The sequence below is a fragment of the Carlito syrichta genome, unplaced genomic scaffold (assembly GCF_000164805.1).
Source record: "Carlito syrichta isolate Samal-C Ts95f unplaced genomic scaffold, Tarsius_syrichta-2.0.1 Scaffold307219, whole genome shotgun sequence".
Taxonomy (NCBI): Eukaryota; Metazoa; Chordata; class Mammalia; order Primates; family Tarsiidae; genus Carlito; species Carlito syrichta.
This window is the reverse complement of record NW_007251315.1, coordinates 81,695-96,865: the sequence shown is the minus strand read 5'-3', so window position 1 is coordinate 96,865 and position 15,171 is coordinate 81,695. Positions and strand designations below refer to the sequence as shown.

Genomic DNA, 15,171 nt, shown 5'->3' with positions numbered 1-15,171 from the left:
ACCTGCCTGAAGACCCCCAGCCAGCAGGCTCCCTCCCCCAACCCTGGGGCTTCTCCCCAGATCAGTGTCCTCTGCCATGACAGAACAAGCCCAGCCCCCAGAGAGCCCAGGGCAAGCACCAAGACAGGGCAAGGTAGCCCCTACACCCCAGGCCGGGGTCAAGGTCAGTTACCCGCTTGCTCCTCGGGAGCCTCTGTCAGGAAGGGAACAAGAAGAAGAGTTATTCCGGGGTACTGCTCTGAGTTAGTGCCCTTTTCTTCCATCAGCCTCTGAACTCCCAGCCCTCCCTGCTCCTCAGGAAACACAAGCTAAGTCCAGGCCTCAGGCCATTGCTGGCGGAGATGCTTTCTGAGCCTTCAACTCTGATGTGGGGAACTGAGGTACAAGCAAAAGACGGGTGTCTGAGAACAGCTGGGTCTGTGTTGGGCAACAACAAACTGGGAGTGGGCAGGGCCCCTACAAGCTCCCCTGGGCACAAGCCAGCCTGTTGAGACCCACTGCGGGTTACCTTTGGTGGCTCCTGCAGCCCCCAGGTGGTAGATGGCAGCCAGGATGAGCCAGCAGGCCTTCTGTTCGTCGGGGGAGATGCCTAGCACCTTCATGGCTGTCTGCAGCTTACTGAACTGCTGAGCTGCTTTCTGCTTCTCCTCAGGCTGCAGAGACAGATGGGCACGCTGACACTGGACCTCAGAAGGGCTGAACCTCCCACTAGACCCTCATGCTGGTGGACCCTCAGGGAGGACAAGGCTCAGGTAGAGCCACCCAGCTAGAGCTAGGCTTCTGCTGTTCCCAGGGGCACCAGAAGCCAGTGGAGGCTTCTGCTACCCCAAAGCCCAGGGCTGCCAACCCAAGCCCTGCAGGCCCCTCACCTTAGCCAGTGGCACCATCCCAAACACACTGTTCTCTGCCAAGTGGTTCAAGTGGAGCTCTGTCCTAGGGGTACAAATGAGGCATCAGCATGGCATTTGGCCCCCAGGCCAAGACCATCTTCTTCCCAGGGTGGAGACAGACAGGCTCAGCCCCCATACTCTGAGTCTGCCCATCATCCCTGACAGTCAGGCCAGCTGCCACAACCTTTCCTAATCGACCTGGACACCTGGTCGGAGCACCAACTTCCCTAGTTCAGGCCGCCAGACATGCCCTGGTGAGAGGGAGCAGCCAGGTCCCTGGATGGGAGCAGGGAACCTGCCTGAAGGTCGAGTCCAGCCTAGACGGAGACTGTGCCCTGAGTTACAAAAAGGGCTAAAGAGGACAAAGGCCCAGGGCTGATGGCTCAGCCTTATCGTTTATCCCCTTTCAGCGAACACAGCAAGTCTGAAGGCCTAAAGGAAAGAGTTTGGCAGAGGCAGTCAACACCGGGCAGGGAGGCCCATCTTGGAGGGTACTGCAAAAGGTGTGGGCTTGTGGCCCAAACGTGGACTCAAGTTCTAGCTCAGCCAGATGCTAGCTGCACGACTCTGGGAAAATCCCCAACCACTTACATCTCAGGTCTCTCTTCCTGGGTAATGGAGAGCCTCGTTACACCCTGGAAACACTAAAGAATCAGCTGTACCCCTCCCATATGGCCAGGGCCCAGTCCCTGAGGCTAGGGAGTCCCTGATGGGCAGGGTCAATGTTTCATTTATCTTGCTGTCCTTGGGGTCTAGCTCAGAGCCTAGCACACAGAGACACACAATAAACAAATGGTACAGGATGCAAGGAGGCAATCAAGTGGCAAGGTCCAGAGGCCCATCAGTGGGCTGGAGTCCAGAGCACCCTCTGTTACCCTTTGCCCCATCTCACCTGAGGGTGCCATCCCCACAGGCAAGCAGGTAGTAGAAGACGTTGAACGTGGCCTCACTGGCCGGCCGTCGAGCCACACGCAGCTTCTCCAGAAGCATCGTCTGTGGCACAGCGTGAAGGTGTAGGTCAGGAGGGTCATGCCAGGTCAAGTTTCTCCCACCCACACCAGAAAGGACCAGGCCCATGATCTTCCAGGCCCTGGGACCAAGCAGCTGCATCTTATTCCCAAGGTGCTCGATCAGAGGCCAGATGCCCCTGGGGTCAAATAAGGGACAGAAACCAGAACCAGGTAGAAGAAGACAGGCCCAGCTTGTGGAGGGGACCCTGCTGCCCAGCTCCCCGGTAATGGCCTTCCGGAAGTGGAAGCTTCTGTGAGATACTTAGCATGGGAGGGAATCCGCCTTGGCCAGTCCTTACTTAACTGACAAGCCCGTTTCTGCTAGGGGAAATCAACCCGAGAGAAGATCCTATACCTCAGAAAGTAGGTATGAGGCTGGGGCCCCAGCAGCAGGGTAGGGATAGCCCAAGGGCTGGGAAGAGAAGAGAGCTGGACAGGAAGCTGAACCAGACTCCACTCAGGTCAGGAGGCACAGAGGGCAGAACAGTGACACCTCTGGGCAGTGCAGGCCAGCCCTGCCTATGCAGGGTACATTTTGATGGGGCAGAATCCCAGGAAAATGAGGCATGCGAGAGCGAGCCGGATTTCTAGGGCATGACATCAGGCAGTCCACCTCCTACCATGCTGAGGCAGAGCAAGTACCCCCTCACCTGAATGGAGGCTGAGGCCACCTGGCCAGCTTGGTCAAAGTCCAGGGAGAGGATCTGGGAGAAGCGGGTGGCATTGCCGTTCATGATGGTGGGGCTGTTTCCAAAGGCTTCCAGGAGGGTATACAGAGCCTGCCACTTCTCCGCTGCAGAATCAGGCCCAAGGGGACATCAGGAAAGCCAGGGCAGCTTACCCCAGCCATGGGCTCCAGAGGCTTGGAGGCTTGGGGCCACTCAGACCAGAACTGCCCAGGGACAGAGGGGTTTCAAGAGGCCAGGGAGAAAAAGAGCTGGCACCTAGGAGGGTCTTTCCTCCCCACTCCCCTCTCCTCTCCCCATTCTGTTTTCCCAGTTGTCCCTGCCTCACCAGAAAACACCTTGTTCCCACTGGTGCCTGCGATGGTGGCCAGGTATTGCACCAGATGCTGGCAGCTAGTGGTCTTGCCACTGCCACTGCTGCCCAGGAGGACAATGGACTGGTCCTGACGGCTCATCAGCATTGCCCTGTATGCGGTCTGGGCCACGGAATAGATGTGGGGTGCCATGTCTTCCCGCCGACACCCCTTGAACATGTGCATCACCTTGGGCAGGAGAGTGATGGAGGGAAGGAGTTGGCTCTTAGATGATCCCATCAAGAAAGACACCCCTCACCTTCAAGGTCCACATCTTTCTGGATTTTTACTCCAGTGGTACCCAGGGATTCTGAGGCCAAGACATGCATGGAAATGTAGATACTAGTAAGCCCCAGATTCCATTAAAGGTTATGGGGAGGTCCTTATGTCCCTTATCCCTCGAAATAACTCCTCTTCCCAAGGTCAACAGTGACAGTGGACAGGATCCCAGGGGGATGCCAAAGGGGAAGGGCAGAGAGACAGGCAGTGGGGTGGGTTCCTGAGTCAGCATGGTAGCATCGCACCTTCTCGGAGTACACAGCGGGGGCCCCACGGGGACTGAGAACCAGTAGGCTGGGGCCAGCGTATGTGTGCAGCAGGCTAGCACCATAGCGCTGGCGCAGCGTGTGCAGGACACTGGACTCATTGAGGTACACCAGCGAGGCCAGATCTTCTAGACGGTCGCAGGAGGGAGCATTAGCCTGTGTGGCAGGACAGGCAGGCAGGCATTGAAGAGGCAGAGCCTGTCTCTACTATCAGAGGACAGACCTGCCCTGCCTTCCCCGTACCTGCCCCACCTCCTGCACACCTTCTCTACGTCATCCTCTTCCACATCCAGGACAGCTCCGTCATGGTCCAGCTTCACGCGCACCTTCCCCTCAGGCAAACTGAGCTCCTCGGATCTGAGCTGACTGGCTGCAGAAGAGGGACAGACAGCTGGACATGGGCCTGGGGCGCCATTGCTGCCCTACCTGTCCTGCCCTCCTCCCCACCGTATCACCAGCCCCTCCTTGCTCACTGCTTAGCCCTCACAGACCCAGAAGGCATGCCCACTGCCCAGTCCTGAGACCAGGGCGCTCCAGACACATGTCCCCTGGCCCTTCCAAGACTCACCCAGTGAGAAGCCATCCTTATGGACCAGCCACACCTTCTCTGTCTCATACCAGGCCTCCTCAGCTGCAATCTGCTCTTCTGTCTTTGCCTATCAGAGGGAGGGGAAGAGTAGACAGTCAGACCCTGCTCTGGAAGACAGGTACAACAAGGACAGCAGGAGAGAGGGGACAAGTGAGGGGAAGGGCTTCAGGATGTGCCACTGGACAAAAGGACAGTTAGGTGGCAGACACAGAACACAGGGACATCAGAGGTGTCCGGGAAAGAGGAGGGGGAAGCCAGAAGGTAGTGGTGGCTCTGAGGAGCCCTTAGGACAGGACACAGAGGTTAGGAACCATACCAGCACCGAGGGCCTGGAAGAACACAGGGAGCTTGTGCCCAGGATAGAGCAGGCCCCAGGACAGCAAAACCAGGCTCGACCTTCAGCTGCCCTCTACCCCTTCTTCCCTGCCAAGCCTGGAAGGTCTGTATCCTGGGCCCAAGGCCTGAAACTCTGGGGCATAACTACTAGGATCTCTCATGCTCACTTGTTCCTTCATCCAAATGGTAGGATCTTTATCAAGCAGGGAAAAGCCACTTCCTCAGATCTGAGGAGAGAAGTGTCTACCTAGAACTCTGTGGTACAGAATAATAGGTGGGTTCAGAGCCTAAGCCTCAGCCCTGACCTTCTCCTTCAGAGTATACCCTATCTGGGCAGGGGGACAGTGCCCACGTATAAATGCCAGCATCCCTCCTCCTCCATGTCACGGTCATCAAAGACACCTCCTCAGAAAGTGGCAGTTACATAGACCTAGTGAACCCACTAATGCCACACAAGGGCCCAAGGCAGCATGGCCAGAGACATGCGGCGGCGGTGGGGGGGCAGCCCTGTCTGTCAAATACAGAGAGAGATTTGCACATCACATGGATGGGCACAGGAATGGGTGTAAAAGACTGGGAGCCCCCAGAGGTCCCAGGAAGTTACCAAATCAGACAAAAGCGCTAACAATCATGGTCAGGGTATGGGGCTGTCAAACTTGGAACCCTCTAAGAAGAACACTTGAACTGGGAAGAAATGGCGCCTGGGGGAACAGGGGAGGGGCCCAGTGCCCATGTTCCATCGGGTCCTTTTGTCATGTGTGGGTAAAATGGCAGCATGGTCATTCATCCAGTGCTCCCTGGTGGGCAGATGGACACCCCTGTGGCATGGACCAACTCTCAGACTAGCCCTAGCCCCCACACTTTCCCAGAGTCCCCAGCTATGAAGTACAATTAGTCTCCTAGCGTCCCTCACCCTAGGTGTCCCTCCTCATGAGACCTGAAGCTGAGGCGTAGACACTGCTTTGTGATACTGATCTGCTGGGTGAGGGATCAGGAAAAGAAAACATAATAAGAAGTGTGTTTTTTATCACACTGCTTGGAGCTGAAAAAAAAAGGAGGTGTGGGTCCTATGCCCAGACTCGAATCTGACTTCAGATAAAACCCTCTCACAAGGGGTTGCCTTTCCCCAGCTTGGCGTAAGAGGGCTGGTCTGCACCAGGGTCTCCCAGATCTCTGAGTTTTGCAACCAGTGAAATTATCCTTCAAACAAGATGATGATAATGGGGCTGTAAATGTCTTGATTTGTTAAGTGAGGGTATGAATAAGGGCTAGTTCTTTACATTTGAAGAAGTATAACTTTATTTATTTATTTATTTATTTTAGTTGGAGTCTCACTCTGTTGCCCAGACTGGAGTGCAGTGGCTGCTCCCGGCCACTGCAGCCTCGACCTGCTGGGGCTCCGGCAATCCTTCCACCTGAGCCTTCCAAGCAGCTGGAATTACAGGCGTGCACAACTACACCCAGCTAATTTTTTGATTTATTGTAGAGATGAGGTCTCACCAAGTTGCCCAGGTGGGTCTTGAACCCGCGTTACAGGCTGAGCCACCGAGCCTGGCTAGAAGTATAACTTTATAAAAAATCATTACAATGTTGTATTTTTTTTTTCCAGATCCTGTAAGACAAGTGAGACCTTTGTCTTGAACGAGTGTGTTCTATGGGCCAGGTATTTGGGGTGTGATGAATAAGGAGACATCAAAGAGTTATTTATGCTCTGTAACTAACTCTTTTAGAGATAATCTGAAAATGGGTTTCTCACATTGGCCAGGAGGTGGAGACAGAGAATATCTCATCGTCAGGCTTGGGATGGAAAGAGCTGGGCAGGGATTCAGTTTTCTCAGCTTGTTCTTACCCAGAACGAGCAGAGTTGAAACACCTAGAACTCAACCAGGACCTTGGGCTCTAGGGGCTGAGAACCATACACCACAGAGGCCAAACTTGAAAGGTGACACTTAGTCTGGACACTTCCCAAGGGCCTGGCACACAGCTGCCCCACCATCTCAAGCTCGGGTTACTGTCTCCCCCTGGGAAATCCCCCAGACAGAGGGTGGGAGCCTGAAGGGGAGAGAGGCCTTACACTCCAGCATGAGGCCCGAGCACAGACGCCAGCCCAGGTACAAGCCAAGTAAGCCGGGTGGTCACTGGAGGAAGCGGAGGGCTCCTGAGGGGGGCAGGAGTACCCTACCTGACTGTGGGCAGGAGAGGCAGCCTCAGGGTCCAGCTATCGGCAGCAAGCAAAGAAGAGAGAGAGAAGAAGGGTGAAGACAAACAGACCACTGGCATGTCCCTTTTGGCAAGCATCCCTGGACCAAGTGTGTCAGCACTCTCTGGCTGCCCAAGACACAAGGGTGGAGGTGGGAGGAGTTTATTTAGCACCAGGACCTGGGAACTGGCCTGGGTCGGTGAAATTCACCCAGTCAAGGAGAAGCCAGACCAGGAAGATCTTTCAGAGAAGATGCTCTTGTAAGTCATTCTCTGTGGCCTGTGCAGGAATCTGCCACTCTGCCTCTGGCCACAGTCTCTCCTGTGCTGGCCATCTGGTCCACTCTGAATTAGACTCCTTCTTCTATGTGTCTACCAGACCAGGAAGGCCACCTCGCTCACACCCAGCAATTGAGCCCCGCCCCTGGGAGCCTCTTTCCTTATCTCCATGGAACTTCTCAGCCTAGTTCCCCTGTGGCAACCTGATACCAACCCAGAGCTGTCCCTCTGTCCAAGCACATGCCCAAGAGGGTGTCAGGTCACATGCCAAGGGCTACTTTCAGAGCTGTCACTCTGCATCACTCATAGAACAAGGCTACCAGCATCCCCAAGCCTAGGACCTCTTCCCCAAACCCCCACTGTGCCCCCACAGCACACCCATCCCTCCCAGGCAGGCACACTGACCCCATTCAGGTCCAGCTGGGGCCACCTGCCAACTGCCCAAGAGACAAGGAACTGTGGGCAGGCCCTTTCGCCAACCTTGACCTCTCTATCTCTGTCTGGTTACTCAAAGGCCTTTCTGGGGAGGAATGTGAGTCAGACAGGACTTAGACTGATACCTATTAGAAATAGGTTAGTCCCCACCTGGGCCTGGAGACCCAGAGTATCAAAAATGGGAATGGGGGCTGGGCACAGTGGCTCACACCTGTAATCCCAGCACTTTAGGAGGTAGGGGTTCAAGACCAGCCTGGGCAACACAGAGAGACCTCATCTCTACAATAAATCAAAAAAATTAGCTAGACATGGTGGCATATGCCTGTAGTCTCAACTACTCAGAAAGCTGAGGCGGGCCAGGTGCGGTGCCTCAAGCCTGTAAACCCAGCACTTTGGGAGGTCCAAGTAAGAGGACTTCCTGAGTCCAAGAGTTTGAGACTAGCCTGGGCAACTTGGTGAGACCTTGTCTCTACAATAAATCAAAAATTTAGCTGGGCATGGCGCATGCCTGTAGTTCCAGCTACTTGGAAGGCTGAGGTGGAAGGATCACCTGAGACCAACAGGTTGAAGCCGTGGTGGCAGTAAGTATGCCGCTGCATTTCAGTCTTGGTGACAGAGTGAGACTCCAAATTAAAAAAAAAAAAGAAAGCTGAGGCGGAAGGATTGCCTCAGTCCAGTAGGTTGAGGCTGCAGTGGCTGTCAGCGTGTCACTGTACTCCAATCTGGGCAACAGAGTGAAACTCTGATTCAAAAAAAGGGGGTGGGGTGGGGAAGGGAGTGTCAGCTCCCTGTCTTGCTACTCACCAGGCCCTGGTACCAAAACCTTAATAAAGGCAAGAGAATGGGGTCAGAGAAAGGGACTGGATCCTCGCCAAGAGGGGTTCCCTCTCATGAGCACAGGATTTTGGGCTGTCTGGAGAAACAACATTCCCAGAGCCCTTTTCTCATTTATTCATGTGGGAGGTCAACATGAGGGCCACAGGCTGACACGGAGCCATCTTCACAGTCAGCACTCCTACACACACACACAGAGTCCTGCCGCCAGCCTCAGGAAGAGGGGGGCCATGGCCAGAAACCCACACACGAGAGGTGGCATTACGGAAGCTGTGAAGATCCTCTCAAGCCGCAGGTGGGCCTCTTCCGAGGGGGTCAGCTGGACAGCAGCTCCTGCCTAAAGGTTAAACCACTATTAGTCCTGGCTGAGGAACATGGGGCACAGCATGCCGAGCTCCCAGCCCAGGAAGCCATGGGGACCCATCAGGGAAGTAGAGTAGGGTCAGGGAAGCAAGCTGAATGCCAATTTGAGCTTTTAAACTATCAAATGAGAAAGAAAGAACATGTGCCTGGGAGTTCTGGGGTTATGTCTTCCTATTGTTCTATCTTTAACACCAAATGGTCCTGCTGTCCCACTTCTAGCCCCAGCCCAGGCCCAGGTGACCGATGGCTGAACTCCAGATCAGGGAATGTCTCAGTCTCCAACTCCTCCCTCTTGAGAGAAGGAGGAACAGGGAGCCCAAGGGAAGGACAGCCGGCCCAGGAACAGGTCCAGAAATGGGTGCACGATGCTTCTTGGCTACTTGTAATTTCTCCTGAGGGGCTGACACTTCAGCTCACACCCTGGCCATTGGGCCAGAGTGTCTGTGCCAACTCTTCCCTGGGAGCCAGGAACAGTCACTTCCCTGATTCCCAGAATGAGTTGGGAGAGGTGGGGAAAGCTGCAGCTCTAAGTGTGGCAAACCCCAGAAAGAATGGGGAGCAAGGAGGGTTTTAGGAACCCCAGGTCCCAGGAGGTAGCAGTCAAGGCGAGCTTCATGGACCTTCAGGCTGTGACCCGAGCATCCACCTGACCCCTCTCCTTTCAGTCAGAAGGAACCTGCAAGAGCACAGGGAAGCAGTGGCAAAATTTGATGTTCCTCCCCTATAACCTATGAGGCCTCAGCAGGGTCCACAAAGTGAGAAGCTTGTAGAGTACTGTCCCCAGCTCAAAGACCAGCCAAAGAGGTATCACCTTCCAAGGGGAAGGGGCTAGGCTGACCAACCTTGACCCTCCTTCCTGCTTCTCAGTCTCCTCTCCCACCCTGGGATGATAGGGTCACCTCCAGATTCACAGAGGTCCACCGAGCCCATCTGCCATCCAGGCACAGAGCTCCTCAAGAGAACTGTTGCCAGAGGGACATGCCAGCCAGGCCTGAAGAAGTAGTGAAGGAATTAATAACAATTGTTATAAGCACTGTTACCAACACTACTATTTACAGAATACCACCCATGCCAGGGACTGGGCTGGGAGGATTGTCTGTGTCGTTTCTAGTTTTCTGGTTACTTAAAACTCTTCAAAGCATGTATTATCCATCTTTGCAATTCCAAAATCCAAGAAGCCCCCCAAACAAGAATTTTCTTAACTGTTTTGGCAGCAAAACCTGACTGTTTATCCTCTAGCCCCCTGCAGTATGTATATTCATAGTTTTTGCTTTAGAAATTAATAATGTATTTGTTATGGGATGCTGCTCATTGTATACATTGTATGATATTCTAAAATATAAAATTTACTAATGTTCAAAATATTTCTGGCCCCAAGGGTGTCAGAGAAGAGATTCCAGGACCTGTATTGGCAGACAAGTCTAAGATGGAAACTTTGCTGAGGTCCCACTGGGTGAGTAGGAGGGGATGCGAATCCAGGCTACCTGATGTGAGAAAACACCATCTTTCCACCCCAGCAATGATATGCTAAGACGATCCTCAGCTTGGGATCTAGGCCTCAAGCTGACGCTGTGTAGATGGGGACCAGGTCCCAACTCCCATGGCAAGGCCAGCAGCATGCTGGTTAGCAATTCCCATCCCTGTCAGAGCCCAGGCAACCATGGGTTTGGTCAAGGAAAGCCATGCAGTCCCTGCCATCGGCACGTGGCCCTGGGCCCAACTGCTCAGTCATGCGGGGTTTGTGGAGGTGGCTTGGGGAAGCCAGCTGTGAGGGTGCCTGACCCTTGAGCGAAGGTGGTGAGGGCAGGAGAGGTTAGTGACACACTCAGGTACCTCCTGTTGCACGCCAGTGGCTGGTGACTTGGACTGCTGCTTTCCAGTGAGGTTTGATTTCGGGCCAGCAGAGCCTTTGTCCGCCCGCTCTTCCAGTGGGGCTGGGGAACACTGCTTCTTTGGGGAACTCTGCTTCTCTGGGACTCCAGGCTTGACCGGGGATCCTGCTTTCTCTGGGGAGTTCACCATCTCTGGGGAGCCTGGTTTCCTCAAGGAGACTGGCTCCTGGCTGGAAGGCTTCTCCCCCTTTGCAAGAGGCTGCTTGCCGCGGGGCTTGTGCTCCTTGCCTCTGCCCCGGGACATCAGACTCCGCAGGCCTACGGAGAGCTCATCCTTGGCAGCCTCCTTCTTTGCTTCAGGCTTTGGCAGAGTAGGGGGAGGCGGTGGAGGGGGTGGAGGCGGTGGCGGCTTGGGACTAGAGGCTGCCTTTTCTCCCCTCTTGCCTCTAGCTGGGTGCTCAGGGGACTTGACCCCTCTGCCTAGGGGCTCTTTGGCACTCCCAAGTTCCTCGCCAGGCAGCACCTTGCTCACCACCTTCCTCATTGCGTTTGCTACCCGCTTCCGGGACAGGCCTTGGGCCTCCTGGCTTGGGCCTTCTGCTGAGGCTGCCCCCAGGCCATTCATAGCAACAGTGGGTGCAGGGTTCTTGGCTCTCTGGGACGTGTCTGGGGGTATTGGGCTGGCGGGAGGCTGAGGACTCCTAGATGGGCCACTGCCATCCTTTGAGCTGCCCTCTAGCTATGGCCACACAAATACAGGTAGACATTAGCATCAGTCCCTGCATCCCTGCCCACCCCATGCAGAGGGAGTAAGAGGGTATGACCTTATGCTCTGGAACAGATCTTCCATTCATTCACTAAACACACAGCTCCAAGAGATGACCCAGGGAAGTCCTCTTTCCATCCTCCAGATAGGACAATTAATTACCTCTAAGAGTTTGGCCTCTCTTTCCCACAAAGCACAACCAGGTACTGCTATCACCAGCTGTCTGTCCTCAGACTTAGCATAGAACTCTGAGATGCCAGTGCAGAGGGCCCAGAGGCCTATGAGGCACCACAAAGTTACTGGCTTTATGTCAGGGTGGCAACCAAGTCCCAGTCCAGGCGAGCCCACACTGCCTCATATCCCAGTGCTGCTCTACTATAGCAGAGGTGGTGGAGCACCAACAGGTCAAACAGCCAATTCCTACCACCATTTCTACCGCTAACCCAGGCCTAACTCCAGGACCGCTTGCCTTTGTGGTCCCTGGTCCTTCCGTCACTTGGTTTTCTGGACAGTCAACCGAGAGTCTGCCCATCCTGAAGGAAGCAATGGTTAGGGAGCTTTTCCTGGCCCCAAGCCTCCTCCCCTCAGTGCCCCTGTTATGTGGCCACTGCTGTGCTGGCCCTTCATTTACACTCTCAAGGGCAGCAGAGACCCAGTGCTGGCCTAGGAAGTGTTTATCTTTGTCTGCTTTCTGCCACTCTCTTTGCAGTTTTCTTCTTGCAAACCTCTCAAGGGTTTAGAGGACCTATCTCCCAGAGTGTGTGTGTACAGAATGATAGGAGGAAAAGGAAATAGCTACGGCCCACAAAGTGTTAAGCACACAAGTTCCTCAGCTCTGCTCTGCCCTGGAGTGGGGTCCCTGGCTCAGCCAGCCTCAGCCTCCGAGTACCTAGGAGCCGACTGGAGTGGGCTGGGCTGGCATACTCCAGCTGGTGCACCCACCCTTCCCCCACACACTGGTAGGAAATGTCTGGGGTCCTAAGGAACCACCACTGGGAAGGAACCACCACTGGCTAAAAGGCAGGGCAGAGTTTCCTGTAAAATTGGTCACATTGCCCTGGGGGAGCAAGGTCAACCTGCTATCTCCTTGCTGGCCAGGCAGTGCTCTGTCACCAACTAAGCTGTTATCAGCTAAGCTGTGCAATTCCTTGTTCCCCAAAACAATGACCCTGGCTCTAGGGTCATACCTGAGCATGGGACTCCTTGAAGGTCTGGCTGCCCATGCCTGTTTGGGTGCAGGAAGATGCCCACAAAGTGGGCAGACCCAGGAATTGCTGCCTCTGGATGCCACATAGAGATGTTGCCTAGCCTCTTGAGCAGAGCTGAGCCAAGGGCCTTAGCCCAGGTCCCAGTTACATGGTGGCTCTGCTGCAGGGGTGGGGGCAGGAAGGGACTTGGAAGTGCCTCTTCCTCAGCCTCTTAGGCCAAAAGTGCTCAATAGCAGACCAGGGCCCTGCAGAACCAGCCAGTGGCTATAGCTGCCAGGTCCCACTCCCTTCTTCTCCCTCTTCTGGCTTTCCTCCCATCCCCCCTAACTTAAGAATATGATGATGATGACGATGACAGTAATTGCTAACACTTATACAGTACTTACTACATGCTAGGCACTCTTCTAAACACTTTACCTGTAATTTTCACACACAAAACATCTGGGCTACTCTGAGGTCCCATCCCTCACAAATCTCAAACACATCCCTTTGAAATCACAGGTTGGTCTTGTACGATTGTTTGCAGATCAGGTGGAAGCCCAATGCCTGGCTAACCAAATTGTCCAAGGAAGAGGGGAAAGCTGGGATAGGCACCATCTGGGGCAATGAAGCATGGATCTGTTTTGTGATCCAGCTCTGCCCCACAGTCCTGGGTGCTCCTGCCCTCTGAGCTAACAGCAGCCCTTTCCTAACCACACATCTCTGGACCTGACTGTTCAGGAACAGTCTCTCCTCTCTTGCCTTAGAAGAGTTCAGCTCCATTCAGGGTATCTATCCCAGGGTGGTGGGGCTGGGAGCAGTGGGCAGCTGGAATCTGCTTCTAGGTAACCAGCACCAAGCAGCTGACGGGGTCATGGAAGAGACAGCAGCAGCTGCAGTGAAATCTCTAAGTGCCCTTGTCTTGTGCTGATGAGTCCCAACAGCTGAGCTCATGCGGTGCTCCCTGATCTAAGAGTTTGCTCACCTAAGCCTCTCCAACCTCTAAAGCTTCAGGAAACCAGAACAAAAGGTAGGCAACTAAAGGAGGTTGGAAATGGAGGCCAGAGAAGGCCCCTAAAGCACCTTGGCCATCTCCTTCACACACACCCAGGCCGGCATCACACACATACCCTGCACTTTCTGTCCCTTTCTGCCACACAGGAAGTGGCTTCTGCAGTCCCACCCACTCCATAGAACTGTCTCACAGACTAGCCTAGGGCTGGCAGGGGTAGGGGCAAGTCCAAGCATCCAGATACACACACACACACACACACACACACACACGGATCTTGGAAAAGCACTTACAGCCCCTTCCTCCTTGCCAGGAGGGCCAGGCTTTGCCAGAGTTTTGTCCTCCTCTTTAACCTGAGGGAAGAGACAAAGAAATCAATGGCAGGTCAGGGCTTGAGACCCAGCACTAAAAGCATTGGGAGAAAACATTCAGGGGCCTCTCTCACTAAGAGGCAGAACTCCTGAGTCTTCAGGAGTATGGGGCTAGGGCACCTGGGCAAGAGACAGCCTATACTGGGATCAAAACTGACCAGTGACAACTTCAAGAATGAAGAGTTTCTATGGGGTGAAAGCCAAGTACCCTTGCCCTCAGCAACCAGTCACTTTGCCCACTTGAGTTGTCTAAAGAGGTTCCCCCACAGTGACATCATAGTCTTGATCACATTGTGGATAGAAAGATCCAGCTAATTCAACTCATGCCAAATTCAAGAGTCATTCCAGCTCAGACAAGCAGTGGTTTGAACAAAAAGCCCCTGATCTAGTGACTGTGAGGGGAATAACCCTAAAGTGGGGTACCTGATGGGATGGTAGAGCTCAGCATAGGGTGAATGGACAGTTCCTATCAGGCTGGCTCTGGCTTGTTTCTAGGTCCTGTCTAATTTCTCCCAGCTCAGAGTCTGAGAGCTCACAGCCACAGCTGGGCTCTGGCTGAAAGCAGGAAGTGTGGCAGAGGCAGGGATTCAGGATGTCAGATATGTTCCCAACCTCAGACCCACAAAACTTCCAACCAGGCAGCTAAGGGAGGGAACCCCAAGGTTAGGGGTGGGGTATGGAAGAAGGAAAGATGTCTCAACTCTAGATTCAGTGGCCAGGGATTTATGCTAGAGCCCAGGAGCTGGTTGCCCTGAGTCAGGGGAGGAACAGGTTGGGAAAGCAGCAGATACTATAACATGTCTGGAACAAGGGCAGATGATGTGGAAACTCTGAAGGTTCTTTCAGCTCAGAGACTGGCTCAGAACAGTTTGGGAGAGCCTTCTCCTTTCCCCCTACCCAACATCTCTCCCTCCAAAAGCTCAGGCAGTCCTCCTGGATAATGTCTCTTCTTTCTCTAGTCATCCAGGACTACTGTTGTCAACCCCACACCATCCTCAGCAGGCCTTTCTTTCTCAGCTCAATGCGAGTAGGAACATGGGAAGAAGGCCTTGATTCCTCAGGGAAAAGATTCTTAGAAACATCCAGAATCATTATCCATTATCCATCTGGGGGGAGACTCTTCAATTTTAACTAGAGTCCATGGCTAATTTTAAGCTCAAATCAGCAGTGCCTGGGGCACTGACCAGGGTGATGGCTGCTGCAGATTTAAAGCTGCATCCTGGCCTGGTGCAGTGGCTCATACCTACAATCCCAGCACTTTGGGAGGCTGAGGCAGGAGGATTGTTTGAGCCCAGGAGTTCAAGATCAGCTTGGATAACATAGCGAGACCTCATCTCTACAAAATACATTTTAAAATTATGTGGGCATGGTGAGCGTGCCAGTAGTCCTAGCTAGTTGGGAGGCTGAGGCAGAAGGATCGCCTGAGCCCAGAAGGTCAAGGCTAAAGTGAGCCTGGGCTACAGAGTAAGACCCCGACTCAAAAA

The 15,171-nt window shown here is 54.0% G+C and overlaps 1 protein-coding gene across 6 annotated transcripts in view; it reads right to left on the bottom strand.

Annotated features, from left to right (window-relative positions):
* MYO18A (myosin XVIIIA) overlaps positions 1–15,171 on the bottom strand; it is a 92,412-nt gene that overhangs the window by 43,544 nt on the left and 33,697 nt on the right. For 4 of the 6 annotated variants that reach the window (XM_021715611.1, XM_021715613.1, XM_021715614.1 and 1 more), the window contains 8 exons: positions 4,053–4,140; positions 3,748–3,854; positions 3,464–3,640; positions 2,915–3,128; positions 2,551–2,693; positions 1,783–1,883; positions 870–933; positions 509–653 (listed from right to left, as the gene is read on the bottom strand). In XM_021715611.1, coding sequence (XP_021571286.1) covers positions 509–653; positions 870–933; positions 1,783–1,883; positions 2,551–2,693; positions 2,915–3,128; positions 3,464–3,640; positions 3,748–3,854; positions 4,053–4,140 — 1,039 coding nt within the window. Of the gene's footprint in view, positions 1–172; positions 194–508; positions 654–869; positions 934–1,782; positions 1,884–2,550; positions 2,694–2,914; positions 3,129–3,463; positions 3,641–3,747; positions 3,855–4,052; positions 4,141–6,591; positions 6,628–15,171 lie in introns of all 6 variants that reach the window. The other 2 variants (XM_021715610.1, XM_021715612.1) reach the window with 2 other exon arrangements.